The 14,294-nt window shown below is 44.4% G+C and overlaps 2 protein-coding genes across 2 annotated transcripts in view; one reads left to right on the top strand and one right to left on the bottom strand.

The window, feature by feature from the left end:
• Positions 1-14,294, bottom strand: part of LOC131289364 (protein Pixie) — a 369,862-nt gene that overhangs the window by 351,645 nt on the left and 3,923 nt on the right. The gene's annotated exons all lie outside the window — the stretch shown is intronic.
• Positions 8,082-13,502, top strand: LOC131289369 (uncharacterized). The gene is made up of 3 exons (XM_058318605.1): positions 8,082-8,456; positions 11,866-12,149; positions 12,226-13,502. Exons 1-3 carry the CDS (start codon positions 8,213-8,215, stop codon positions 13,060-13,062), a joined length of 1,365 nt encoding a protein of 454 aa, XP_058174588.1. The 5' UTR covers positions 8,082-8,212; the 3' UTR covers positions 13,063-13,502.

Here is a 14,294-nt window from a genome sequence, read left to right as displayed (position 1 = left end):
AAATATAATGTCTTGCACATTTCCAAATGGCGGATCTGCCTATGGGAAGACTGATCGATGAAAATCTAAGACCGAAAAAGTAACCACCGATATTATTTATCACTAATATTTCTCGCTTTGGTATATTTAGATATTGCTTTATCATTGAGAATATTCTCCTTTAAACTATAGTCAGAATATGTTATCGTTTGTCTTGTTTCCCTCTGATCTTTTCTTTTCCGTCTCAAGGTGCCAGCGATTCACGAGAAAAAGCGTGTTTTGTTACCCAAGCATATTACTGTCCTTATCGCAGTGCAAATTGATCAAAGGACTTAATAATTGGTGCGTGCATTGTGCGATCATGAAAAATCATTTCACATAAAACATCCTCTATGACCAATATAATAAATTGGAATTTGTAAAAAGAAGAAGAAAAGAATGAGCTGATTTGAGATAAGTATTAACAATAAGCCCGCTCAGTTTGGGATTTGGAGGCCATAAGGAATAGAAAGAAAAGAAATTGTCTAACTTGTTTAGATTGGTTAACTGAGTATCGCATTATACTTTTGATGAATTTATAGATATAATTGTAACAATTTCCAACTTAGACCTTTAGTACAGAAAAATTAAGGGCAATGACAAGTACACAAAGGGACAAAAAGCTCGTTAAGACGGGCTTACATGTACCCAACGAACCAAAGACGGCCGTTACGCCAAGAAAAGGAAGTTATCCGTACTAAGCAGTATGAAGTAAAACTTTTAAAAATAGGAAAGTCGAGCTAAATTAAAACGTTTAAAGAATTTCGTTATTTTGTTTCTAAGATTTCAGGAACGGTGATGGAAGAATTTATAAACCCCACGTGGAAACCACCCAGCTGTCCGAGCACGTTCGTTAGCAACTGTACGTTGAGGTGTTGTTTTTTTGTTTGTGTTGCGATTGTGCACGCGATTTCCCGCGAGCCTCATCGAGCAGTCCGCCATCATTGGCCACTCCTACTGCCCGGATCGCGCGCCGGTTCCACTGGCTGGAGGCGAAGTGCACGTCGGATAATTACACCTTGCGCGAAAGTGCACTGCGAAATGCAGTCAAATTGCGGCCGTGGACACACCGAAAAAAAAAGAAAAATAAAATGGTTCGCTCCCCCATTTGCTTGTGGCCTCTTTTTTTTCTCCTCCTCCTCGTTTTACCTTTTCTCGGCCAGGCTTTTCGATTCGATGGGCAACAGCTTACTTTGATCATGTTCTTGATCATCCGCCCGCAACCCTCCGATCCGATCCCCGGTTCCATCCTTGGTTGAGTCGGATTTTGTAATAATTGCCCCGATAATGCTAGCCTTGGCGCAGGCAGGCGGCAACATCGAAATGCATACCGAAGGCCCTTTAGCTTTAGGGCGCCCCGGATCAGCCGGATTGAGCCACGGGCCGGTTGGGAGCGGGACGCCAGCTAACTAACTAACAATCTAATTCCGGTGCCAGTTTCTACGCGAATGATTTTGCATCAATCCGCCAACAACAATCATCCGCGGGTGGAGGCGGTGTGGAAAAAGGCCACCGGGCACATCGTGTCAGGCCGTGTCGTGCCGGTGTCCGTGGCGCAGTTTCTTTCCGGCCAGCGGTTTTTCCCCGCCACCCTCGAGTCTTCCCTGGCGCAAAGGCGCAATCAATCAAACGCTGAAACGGGGAAAATGCAAAGGAAAGGTGGTTCGGGAGGCGGGGGAGGGGTCGCGGAGAGGTAGTACACCCGGTTTGATTATGAACAATTTTCCAGCAGAATTACTTTAAATGCATAAAATTAGCCGGGCAGTCATCGCCGGGACCGGGACGCGTTTGTCGAGGCGGTGGTTTTATTATTTTCAGTAATTTCAATGATAAGTTCTTGACTGACATCCCCGACGTCAACCGGTGCGTGCCGAAGGAGAATGAAATTAAACCGACCGTAGGGCACGAGACGGTTTCACGTTTCACGTATTGTAAAAATAAACTGTCCGGCGAATAAAAGCGATGAAATTGCGCTACAGCTGGACGGGGCCGGCCGGCGATTTTCATATCCACGGCGTGTAATGATATGATAGTGAACGAAGCCGGTGGGATGTCTTTTGAAACCACTTTTGCATGGACGCAGTTGCGTGTTAATGCTTCAATGCGCCTTATTACGGCTGTAATATCAATCTGTTACACCATGCCATTAGCAGCAAACAAAGGGAAAGAGCGGCCAACAATATATGCGCAGAAAGTTATTGAGATTGCGTTTTCAAGCTGATCAGCATGGGACTAAACTTTGTAAAAAACACTACGAACCATGTTGAGGTTTGGGAACAATTTTTCAGTTCAGTCAGCAGAAAATAATAAACAAGCAGGATCAAGATCGTTTCAATTTTAGAAGCAGGTAAACTTAGATCGCCTCACAAAACTGGTTAACGGAATGATACATGTAAATGATCAACCAGAATAGATCGCTTTGCCACATTCCGCAATACGTAGTAATCCCATCCCGTCAAAAAAAAAAAAAAAAAAACAATCAACTTGATAACATTCGATTCTTTCACCTTCTCCTAGGACGCCGCGAATGAGATTAGGCGTTGCTTTGTCGGCATTGAAATCTATTGTATCGCCACCGCGTGGCGTCCGAAGCGGGGAAGCGATAAAAACCGCTCCGAATAAACCTCATCGGCATGCGCGTTGCCTCGACAAAAGCAGATTATCGGCTCCGTCATGGGTTTTCAATCTTTTCCACGCTCTCCTTTTTTTCCGCGGGTTTTCCAGTTGTGTTTTTCCTGTTTTACCACCCCGTACGTCGTCCCCTTCGGGGATCGCGGTAATGCGATGCGTAAATTCACCACGGATCGCACCATTTGCCCGGTGTCAAACGTCAGCCTCGGAGACAAACCGAGCCGGGGCTGGATAAGTGTAACGAATTGGGAGTGCTCAGGGGCTGCCGCTGCAGCAGGGAAAGGACTGCCGTTGAATTTTGATGAATGTTTGCGCTGGGAGCTTTGAATTTTAATTTCGAAAAACCCACCGGTTTCTGGGGTGGTTGAATTTCAATTTCCAGCTGATAACGGAAGCGCAAAGTTTCGACCCCCGTTTGGAGCCCGTTCTTTGGGGGTTTTTATGATTCTAAACCATACTTGAGACTTACGACTTATAAGACAATCGTGCAAGACAATCATTATCTAGCATCTTCAAGATCTGTTTTAATGTGAAACAAAGTGATTGCCGTTAAGGAGATTATGGTTAACTACAAACCAATTTACTTGTTTTGACTATCGGAAGCTATAAACGAAGAACCATAATAGAAAAAATAAAAAGGTAACAAGTAGACGAACTGCAACTAATCTATTATGAACGAAAACCATGATGGTCTAACTTAAATGCCAGGAAATTTGAATAAAAACTTCAAAGTATGAATAGTAATTGTTTAATCAGTTTAAAATCTTTTCCGTACTCAACTCTTTAATTGATGTAGTTTAAATTAAGGGAAACAATCAACTTCAATGGCAACTAATAACTTTAAATTGGAAGGTTAAGTCCCTTAACACCCAATGCTCACGTATAATGGTGATAATGCAATAATAACACACTAAATGTAATGCAACCTGTAAGAGGTAACCTATCGCAGCATGTAATTTGATGTACCGGTGAATTAATCATTCGTGTGATTCTGTTGACTGACAGATAAATTACACGTTTTATGAAAGCAATTACATGATCGTGCAGGGTTGGCTTCTTGTTACTTTTGCGTTGTAAAACGGATCAATTCATAACATCAAGAAGTAGTTTTAAAGATTGATATTTTAGGTACTTAAAAAACCTGTATGATAAGGATTGACCCCTTCTTTTTGTCAGGAAATGCACTATCCTTCGTAGATAAATTTGAAATGCAGGCAAGCTTGTAGAGAGAACGTAAGGACAATCAAACTTGAATGAGATTTTAAGGATTGGACTGTTTTCGATAATCGATGCTAAACTAAACCTGGATTCTCTGCTAATTTGACCAACAGTTGTATTCGCAAAAGGGTGTAAACTGCACAGAAATATTGAATTAATCAATTGATATAATTAGAAAACGAAATACTTATTGCAATATTTTTTGCTTGTTCTTCGAATCAAACGAATCAATAATACTAATAAATGCAATAATAATAATAATATTAATAATATTAACAATAATAATAATAATAATAATATTAATAACAATAATAGCAATAATAATACTAATAATAATAATAATAATGTAAGAATCGAGGCTGGCACAGCTGTGTATGCAATCACCTTTGGCAAAAGTAAATCTCCTGGCCTAAGCTAGCGCCCTCTGGTGAGCCCAGACTCGTACTGCTCTAATTTCGTTTCCCATGAAACATTTCGGAATCCAACTGGTACAATTCAAATATGAATTAGAATCAAAAAAATGTGAACGTCCAGCGCGGGCGGTAAACAAATTCCGTTCTCTTTTAATGTTACGAATGTCTTCGACACAAAGTAATCTTTAAAAAAAACTGTTCTCTGTTTTTACTGTTTAGCTGGATATCATTCCAAAAAATCATTAATATTCTTAATTATGGAACTCAACTAATTGTACTAAGTTGAACTGTGTAACAAACAATGGTTTAAACCAGGGGTCTCCAAACTACGGCCCTCCTCCTTGGGTAAACGAGGCCCAACGCTACGGTTATTCCAACCAATGCGGCCCGCGTTAAAAAAAGTTTGGAGAACCCTGGTTTAAACAATGTCATGTAAGTTATGACAAAAACTAGCACAGAAGTTTGATCTATAGTACAGAAATGGTAGTCAAAAGGCTTGTTCCTGCGTAGATAAATTGTAATGTAGTTAAATATGTCGAATAAAAGCTCAATTGGCAAATTAGCCAATAAATGTTACAATCAAATTGCTTTAAAATGAATTGTCATTTTCAAACAAGCGTTGTGCCTTCAAGTATCAATATGGTTAGATAAATAAAGCTTTCGTTTTGAATCATTTTCATTGTCACTCTTTGTACTGATAATTCACTAAATACTGTTCATTGTTTCACCCAAACTTACCGTTCCGATTCTGCTAAGTCATGGTCGTCCACTTCCCATGGAAAGTAAACAGCCAGCAGCATATTTACGACATATTTTGTAGACCACGGACGTTTTCTTAGTTCGCTTTGGAACCAGGCTTTGTACGTCATAACTATCCTGGACAATCGTAAGAACATTGGTAGCTTATGACAATGAGCGAAACAATACACTTCAGTCACAACGGAGTACAACTTATTATTCATACACCCAATGAGCAATTGGATTGAGTTCATTTTGTGAATATTTATAATGTTGGTGGCGTTTCGATACGTATGCATGTTTTATACATCGAACTTCAAACCGATCAGCACGTTCGTCCAGCCGACGCATAAGCAGGTTTGCGCAATCGAATATGTGTTTCGCGCAGTCTCATTACCTTTGGAAGTTCCAACAGACGTCCGGAGCTGGTGACATAACAATTTCCATTGTAGTCTCCCGAGGATGGGGTATGGTGTCACATACACTTTCTTTACGCTTAATCAATCTTCTGTGCATATTATTGCATCATGGCGTACAACCTGCCATAAAGTGTACGCAACGGTTAATCGGCACGCGTGAGTTTTACCCGTTCTGACGAGCTGGCTTGGGCCAAAAGTGCAACCTTCGCATGCGCTAGCGGTTGTTACCCAGAAACCTCCTTTTATCATTTCACCCAAAAACTAAAAAAAAAAAAAAACAAACAACTGACACGTAGCTAAAAATGGAGGCAAGGCTTGTCGCATGTCGTATTTTAAACGATGCGTGACCACTGGCGGAATATTTTACCAAAAGTAGAAGCATTTTATGGTGCGTGGTATTTGGCAATATTTTGCATGTCGCGCAGTTTGCTTTCACTTGCCCGAACGCGAAGGGCCACCGTGACACCTGGAACGAATACAAATTGTGCGATTTCGGAAGTTTTGAGGTGCTGCTTACATAAACTTTTGTTTCTTGCTTGGCCCGTTAAGAAGGAGCTGGTGGCCTTGTCGGGAAGCATTTCATTGGTGGATTGATGTTGGATTAAACATGTTTTAAGCTATTCTTGTATCAATAAAGGCACAACAGGTGAATCATACATACCAAAGCTGTGCTATTTTTATTACAATTAATTTAAATTAAATTAAATTAAATGAAGCACAGGGAGTATGAAAATTAGAATTATTTATAATATATAGATTTATAATACTTCCTCCAGACTTTATTGAAAGGTAAAACATTTCTACGTTACATGAATTTTCACTATTTTGCATGACCGTTTGGTGCAATCTCATTTCAATCCACCGTAATAGGGTTTTGAAATATTGAAATTAAACTGAGAGAAACTTGCTGACCGTGGAGGATCTTAGGAATATGTTTTTAAACAAGATTTACGTTTCATAAGGTAAAGGTTAGTTTCAGCTGAGACCTTCCATCCCCCATCAAGGAAAAGCATGAATATATTTGTTGGTTTCGGCTTCAACTGATCGGATCGTATAAAGAATCGACTATTAGATCACTTTGTGCGTCTTATTGTTTTCAAAATAAATTCCTTGCAAGATACAAACAGAAAAGTGACTCAAGATAACTGTAAACATTCCCAGTTTTCAATTTTGTGACCAATTGCTCTTGCAAAAGCTCCACTTCGCTCCAGATTTTATACTACAGAATAAATCTGAAAAAAGAATAAAAAAATGAATTAATTTAAAACGGGGAATCAAACCAACAAGCAACAATGACCGCTGCAAAGAATAAAGACATCAAACCGAGCATGTCTAAAGCATCCAACCCGCCACCGTCGCCACGATGCGCCGTGCGTGCCGACACGGTGAAGGTGAACCGCGTGCCGCGAGTCGGCGTCGAATCGGTCTTCAGCTATGCAGACTATTGTGGCTTTTCGAAGTCAAGTGCATTGGATGCACACACGCGGACGGCGCGAAGAGGGGGGCAACGTACCCCGCCGGTCTGCCGGTTCGGCCGTTCATTGCCCCGCTGAATCTTTTCAAGGACGACAAACACACCTGAACCACGTCGCTTCAGTCCGCTCACCCGGTCCACCCTCCTCCCGCTAAAAACGAGCGGTTTCGAATTTTATCGAGTTTGGTCTTAGGAGGGTAACGCGCCTACACGGTTACGGTATACATAGACTAATGCGTGCCAAACAGTTTCCAGCGGTGAACTTGATCGTTAATGACGCCCGTTCCCATTGGCTCCGTTTATTCGGGGGGGCTCCAGTGGGCAGAACAGTTGTTGTGCTTATTACGACTGATTTAAAATCCCATCAACTCACCTGAGTCTACACTCGAGTGTCTCGTTAATGTTGTGTCCCCTCCCGCCCGGTCCGGGGTAAAAAAAGGCGCGCAAATTGTGTGTCCCCGAAATGTAGGTTACCGTTGCAAGATAGCGAACCGGTATTCATCCGCTTGGTTCATTTCAGTTCAGCCGAGCACGAGAGCGATAGGGATTAACCCTTTAACGCGAAAAAGAGAAGCACGACGGTGTACTAGTACACACTACTAACCGGGCGGCTCTAAGCTTGGAGAGCTTGCATCGCGCGTCTGTGCGCGTGTGCTATCCGTAACGGTTGAATGCTGTGGTGGTGGCCCCGGCCAGAGTCGCCTTTACCGCTCGGTGGGCGATGCAATAACAAACAGTTCGTTTGCAGCTGCCGCCGAGAGTGTACTACCGTCCGAGTCCGCTTAGTGTCTCCGCTGTCGGAGCCTACCGCGTGATTCACCCTTTTCTGTCCAGTCGCCGCCGTTTGCCGTTTCGTAGCAACCGCCAGCATCACGCTGCGAAATGCGCCCAGCTGCTGGTGGCAGTGAAATGATGCCAGCTAGCGGCACACACACGCACACTCCGTGACGTAGTGGACCGCCGTTGGTCAAGGACGAGTGCTGCGAGTCGGATGGCGACGGTGATCCGTGCGGCTTAGTGTACGGCCTCTCAGTGCGTAGCGACGAGTGCATTTACCGAAGAAATGTGATCATCCCAGTCGGCTGGGCTTTTTTAATACTCTGCACTGTTTTAATGTGTCGACCTTAAGCTCGGGGGTAGGAAAGGAGCAAGTGAGAGAGAGTTGTTTCGCGTGTGTGTGTGTATGTGTGTGTATGTGATTGTGCGTGGTACGTGTACACTAGGTAGTAAAAGTAGCTTGCAGGAGAAACCCATTGCAAAACAGTAGCGGTGCTAAGCATCGCGGATTTACTTCGGACGCCATGAAACAAGAGCTTGCTGCGGTGGGAAAGTTCGCCGACGAAGGTCGCGATGTGTACGCGATCGAGCGGAAAGACACGGTGATGGCCATCCTGCGGATGCAGCAGCCGGAGCACCGGTGGGAGACCTTTACGGTGGACCACGTAGACTGCGGCCCGGGGAGCCGCGAGGGTGACAACTACATGTCGATCATCAAACGGGTGGTGGCCCATTGCAACGGGAAGACACGCGACGGTCGAACGCACGGTAAGAAACGAACCAAAACTTTGGTTTTGGAAAACCAAATCGTCCTCGAAGTTAAATTTCAGCTTACGTCCAGCAAAAATCATTATCAATAAGCTAGCCATTTTGAGTTTCGCCTGTAAACGAGTTTGGGTTCACACTAAATCTACCAAGTTCAATTGTTAATTCATTTAAATCAGTTACACATTCTAAGTTCCTAAATTCACGGTTCTAAGGCTCCAATTGGTTTGATAAATCATTAGTTTTTGACTATAGCGTTTTAAAACTATCCAGTCCAGTAATGTCCTTAAATTTTTTTTAAAACTGACTGAGTCTATAATTAAAAAATATAATTTTCTAACACTCCATGAGATAGAAAGATAAATAATTAAATTGGACTGTAAGAATCAAATTTAGCTTAACTGTATAAGGACTTATTGTCGATTTATCTGTTTCATAAGAATGCATTAAAAAGTTCCTTCGAAAAACCTTCTCCTAGCCCGTGATTTAATTAGAGACAAATATAATTGGTTCCATGTTCAGTAAGCATAGTTTAATTAGAGACAAATGCAACTGAAACTATATGGAAGTGCTCTAGAAAAGGATAAGGCTTTCCTTAGTTGAATAGGAAAAATAAAAAAGGCAGAAGCATCGTAGAAACTTCATACAAGAAAAGCGAATTAACAAAACCTTTGGTAAATTGTATATCACAATTCATAAATTGGTGACACAAGAAGCAACACAAATGGTAGTACATTTCATGATGCATAAGTAGTTAGAAAAAGAAGATTAATGGTAAAAACAATTTTTCCCATGCCCGTAAAGTTGTATGCGAGAACATGTCTAGCGGCACGTAGAACCGCTGCAGCGGCGCAGCGGTTGTTCTAAGTTGAGCAATGACCGACCTTCACCTGGCCTTTCCATCTCACTCGAACTAAACCCTCGAAGCTGACCGACCTGGCCGTGCGTTGGCATGAAGAAGACGGCCAAGCACCAAACCTGCAGTTCAAAGAGCCAACCATTCAGTGCAGTGTGCATTCAAACATTTAAAATGCACTCCCCTCCCTCCGGAGCGGTATTGGATGAGCAAGATGGATGCGGCGACAATGATAAGGGTGGGAAATTCCGCCTCACTTTTCACACCCCCCGCATCATCGTCACACACCCACGGGTGAACTGTAATCGATAGTAGTATGAAGCCCAGCATAACGCTCAGTGAACTGCATGCCTCACCCGGTCGGAGATGACACCAGCGTGGCTTTCCATTGTGGACCCACCATACCGCTCACACCGAAAGCCCTGTGGGAAAAGTGTAGGATGGAGACGCCCAGTCATTCTCGAAGGAAGTGTGCACCCTGGGGCGGGGAAGGAAATTGCGATGAGAAACTTGCTGCCTTGGCAAACAATCTAAAAAGCTAAATAAAAGCAAAACGCACGATGATGAAAGGGGACAATGCATCGAGCGAAGGAAGTTCTTGCCGCGGTTTAGTGCACGCTCGGAATCGATTCGCGTTCCTGCGCGGAAATGCATTTCAATGTCAAGTTCGGAAAGGAACGGAAGTAAGAACGAAAGGAAAATACTCGGCGCACACACACGCACACACGTGCTACTGCACGAAATGGCAGAGAAATGCAACGACCTCCGGATGGCGCCAGGCGAACCAGCGTCGTGCCCAGTTGCTTTTTACGACGCTGTCGACGGTCGGGAAAGCGCTATTGTTTTCCTTCCCCAAACCTGGCGCTAACGAATGTGCACGATAAGAAAGCCCGTATTAAGCTGGGTAATTCTCCACCAAGTTAGTTGCACGAGTTCGTAGTGTGTTTAAAGAAACCCTATCCAATGGCTTCAGCCGGAGGGCAGAAAAGGTAGCGAAAGCACTTCCTGCATTCCGGCGAACCTTGACCTATGCCATTCACATGCATCTCTCTCCCATTGGCCTTACGATGCACTACGAGTGCAACGGATTCACTTAATGCCCACGACGTCAAAGCACGGAAGTCAAAGGGTGGCTTATTGATCCGATCCGTTAATAGAGTCCGGGTACGAGGGGGGGATGTTTGAATTTAACGAGTTTTAGCTGAGATTGATTGGGTACGGTGCACGGTGGGCCTCGTCGAAAGACGGGCAGGACATCGCGCGACAAAACTAATTCAAGGTTTCCCACCTAACCCACATTAGCCGGAACAAGCTATCAGTAGGCAAGCGAAGGAAATAGGTTAGAACGTAGCTCGGGGTTCGACAATCGATGACGTCGACCAGTGAGGTCTTTGTTGTGACACGGAGTTTACACAAGCCCCGATTCAAACGTTATCTCAGCGATACGTACAATCGGTCTATTACGCCATTGCCAGTGGCACATTTTCAGCTCGAGCCTTTCTTTGACCCAATGCACAGCAAGTTGAATGCAAATTCATTCACTGAACAGAGCTTTATCATTTGTTGCTTACAGTAACAACGATTTGCATTAAATAGAAGAAGTTTAATATTTCAAAAAAAAAAGTAAGCGCCGATTGAACAAGGCTATTTCTAAAACTTATTTAACATATTTTATTATAACTGCAGTAAAGGATGCCATTGGAAATTAAACTTCAAGATAAACTCATTTTTCCAATTCTTTCTGAGCAACTGAAAAAGATTGAAGTGTTTCACTCAACTCTAATCCAAGCATTTTTACACCATATAACCATAATTGAGAAAAAATATGTTTGTTGTAAATTTTCCAAATTTGATAAAATAATATTGAGATAGACCAGTTTTATAGATGTATCGTGAGTTGGGTCTTTCGATCCAGCAACGAAAGACGCAGCTCAAAAATAATTAAAATTGATGACTGAGCTATTACCAAACAATTTCGATCCGTTTCAAAAAATTTAAATGAAAACAAAACAAAGCAAACTTTTTGATAATCCAATGTCTTTATCAAATGTAGAAGGAAGAAGGAAATGGAGGAAGGAAGGAGGAAGTTATGATACAATTTTAGATAAGGTATTCCAAGGACCTTTTTTTTTAATGGGTTTACGTTAGATCGTTAGAATATTCTACTTCATATTTGTTTTTATTCGAACATACGTAAAAATAGTTTCTAATGTATGTTCAACTGTTTGTTTTTTTCAAGTATCTTTCTTGAATTAAAATACACAACAGTTAAATAATGCAAAGGTTATAAGATTAAAACGGAAAGGACTCCGCATATATTGGCAATTTAGTGGACCGTCGAGTCATGTGACCATGATTTTTGCAATAATTGCTAATACTTTCAAAGCATGTAGGATTTGCAATTAATAAGGTTCCGGGACAACAGTTACTATCGCCCTAGATTTAATTTCTTACGGCGGTTTAAAACAAATAAATTATAAGTTTCACACCCATTAGAGTTGTTAACACATTTTTCCACGACTTTAAAAAAACCATGCTCTTTTTCTCTTGATGCAGTATTCACCATTTCGTTGATCTTCAAACGCCAAATCACCAACCCGAACCGGCGGAAACTGTTCCGGTGCGATGCAGCCTTCGAGAACGAAATAACGGCGTACACCAGCATCATTCCCATCCTTCGGCGGATAGCACCGTACAAGCTGCCGTACCCGGAGTGTTTTACCGCCGGTTCCGACGACCACGGCGACCGCATCGTCCTGGAGGATCTCACGACCAAAGGGTACGCGATGGTGGATCGGCGCATTGGCCTCAGCTTCACGCAATGCTGCGCCGTCATAAAGGTAACAACACCCTGCCAAGGCTGGAACAAACTAGATCTGATGGTTTTCCCGGGCTTTGGAATGTTTGTATTTGCAGGAGCTGGCCAAGCTGCACGCACTCTCGCTGATCCTGAAGCACCTGCACCCGGCCCAGTACGGCGACGTCTGCGCGAAGGTGCGTGAGATCGTGTTCTGCGCCGAAGCGGCCGACTTCTACACACATTCCCTCGAGACGTCGCTGCGGGGCGCGCTGGACTCGCTGCGCTACAGCAACCAGGCGGGCGAGCTGGACCTCGAAGGCCCGATAAAGGCCATCGAAGGGCTGAGCGGGCGGCTCTTCCGCATCATGTCGCGCATCGTGTGCGACGACGTGGACGAATCGTGGCGCGTCATCTGCCACGGCGACACCTGGGTCAACAATCTGATGTTCAGCGCCGACCGGCAGCAGGTGAAGCTGCTCGACCTGCAGACCATGCGCTGCACCACGCCCGTCATCGACATCCTGCATCTGCTCTTCACCAGCACCGGGCGTGAGGTGCGCCAGCGCCACACCGGGGACCTACTGCTGCACTACCAGCGGTCGCTCTTCGACGCACTGGACGAGCACCTGTGCGTGCTGGAGGACCAGAAGCTGGCCGGCAAGCTGCAGCGCAGCTTCGAGGACCTGTTCGCGTACGGTCGGCTGCGCGCCGAATACGAGCGCTGCCTCCCGTACGGGCTAGGCATCGCCATGTGGCTCCTGCCGGCCGTCACCTTCAATCCGAACCAGATCCTAGACCTGGACGAGGTCACCATCAACGACTTCAAGACGAACAACCACGAGAAAAAGATCGCCCAGATGGTCTCGGTCGACTACCACAAGCGGATGCGCGACATTGCCCTGGAGCTGTACGAGCAGGGGGTGCTGCAGCGGCTGAGAAATGGGTGCATCTAAACCCCGCGCGGCGTTCACTATCTAGGCGGCCACCCCGCACGCCTACCCGCGGCGCCGTCAACGACGTGCTTGAAGCGTTGCGCGCGCGCGTGTGCCAGATTTGTCGGCGGTCGGCTAGAAATGGGTTCAAGGGCGCAGAGCGGTGTGCTCTAGATCGCCCCTAGCGCGCCATACACAACTTGTTTGGTGTTTGTTATGCTTTTGCTAATAGAAAGAACAACAAAACGTAGAAATAGTTCAGCAGCACTCGGTCGGGGGAAGCACGGGCTCGCTTCCACTATTGCGTGTCCGACCGACGCTAAGCTAGTTTAAACCCACACAACCATAACCGCCAAGAGATAGTGTGCAAATAGTGTGAAGTGCGACTGCACCCAGCACCGTGCCACCTTCCCGTCTCTCCGTAAGCCATATAGCCATTTGAGTGTAGATTACGCAATGATTGCGATGAAGCAGGGAGCGTAAGGACGAAATAGGACGAAACAAGGGCGGCTTGACGACTCGTACCACGTGCGACCGTCGTGTGGCCAGGTTCAGCGGGCGAGTATGTAGAATAAAACAGAATAAAGTTACCACTCGAAACCTGCTCCCCGCGATAAGGCACCCTCTCGGAATGGAAGAGGATCTTTCTGTTATTTGTTGGATTCAATAAACAACCGTTACTGTTGACCGCTTGTTTGTACTTCCGCAATGCCACCAAAGCACTGCCTCGGTTGGCAGGATCACGATCTTGACCTTGAGAAATCAGCTGGCTAAGTCGCACGACAACATTCATCCACTTAAGAGGGAAAACAACCCCACTTCCCGGTAAAGGGAAACATCCTCCTCTTCTGGGATCTTATCTTATTCAAACATGTTTGCTAATCCTTGCGATCTTTTGCTGAGAAAACATATTTTCAGAGCCTGTACAATTATACAAGATGCGTGACAATTTGTGCCATTAAATTTAATTACGCGTAGTAAAATTACGGTGCCTGACCAATTGCTCTCTTGTTTCAACGTTGGTACGTTAACTGATCCCTAATGATTTCGATCGATACCTTACACCAGGGGCCGCCAAAGTGCGGCCCGCCAGCTGATTCTTTCCGGCCCGTAAGAAAATGGTTGGAACAAAATTCAAAAAGGACGAAGCTCAACTCTTTCCGGATTTTTCGCGATATCACACTTTTTTTTACTAAAAAGGTACGTTGAACTATTGTACGAGTTGGTCAATACCATGCGACATCTTCATACTG

Source organism: Anopheles ziemanni, chromosome 3 (assembly GCF_943734765.1).
Source record: "Anopheles ziemanni chromosome 3, idAnoZiCoDA_A2_x.2, whole genome shotgun sequence".
Lineage (NCBI taxonomy): Eukaryota > Metazoa > Arthropoda > Insecta > Diptera > Culicidae > Anopheles > Anopheles ziemanni.
Note: the sequence above shows the minus strand (reverse complement) of the source record. Positions and strands in the feature narration are given on the sequence as shown.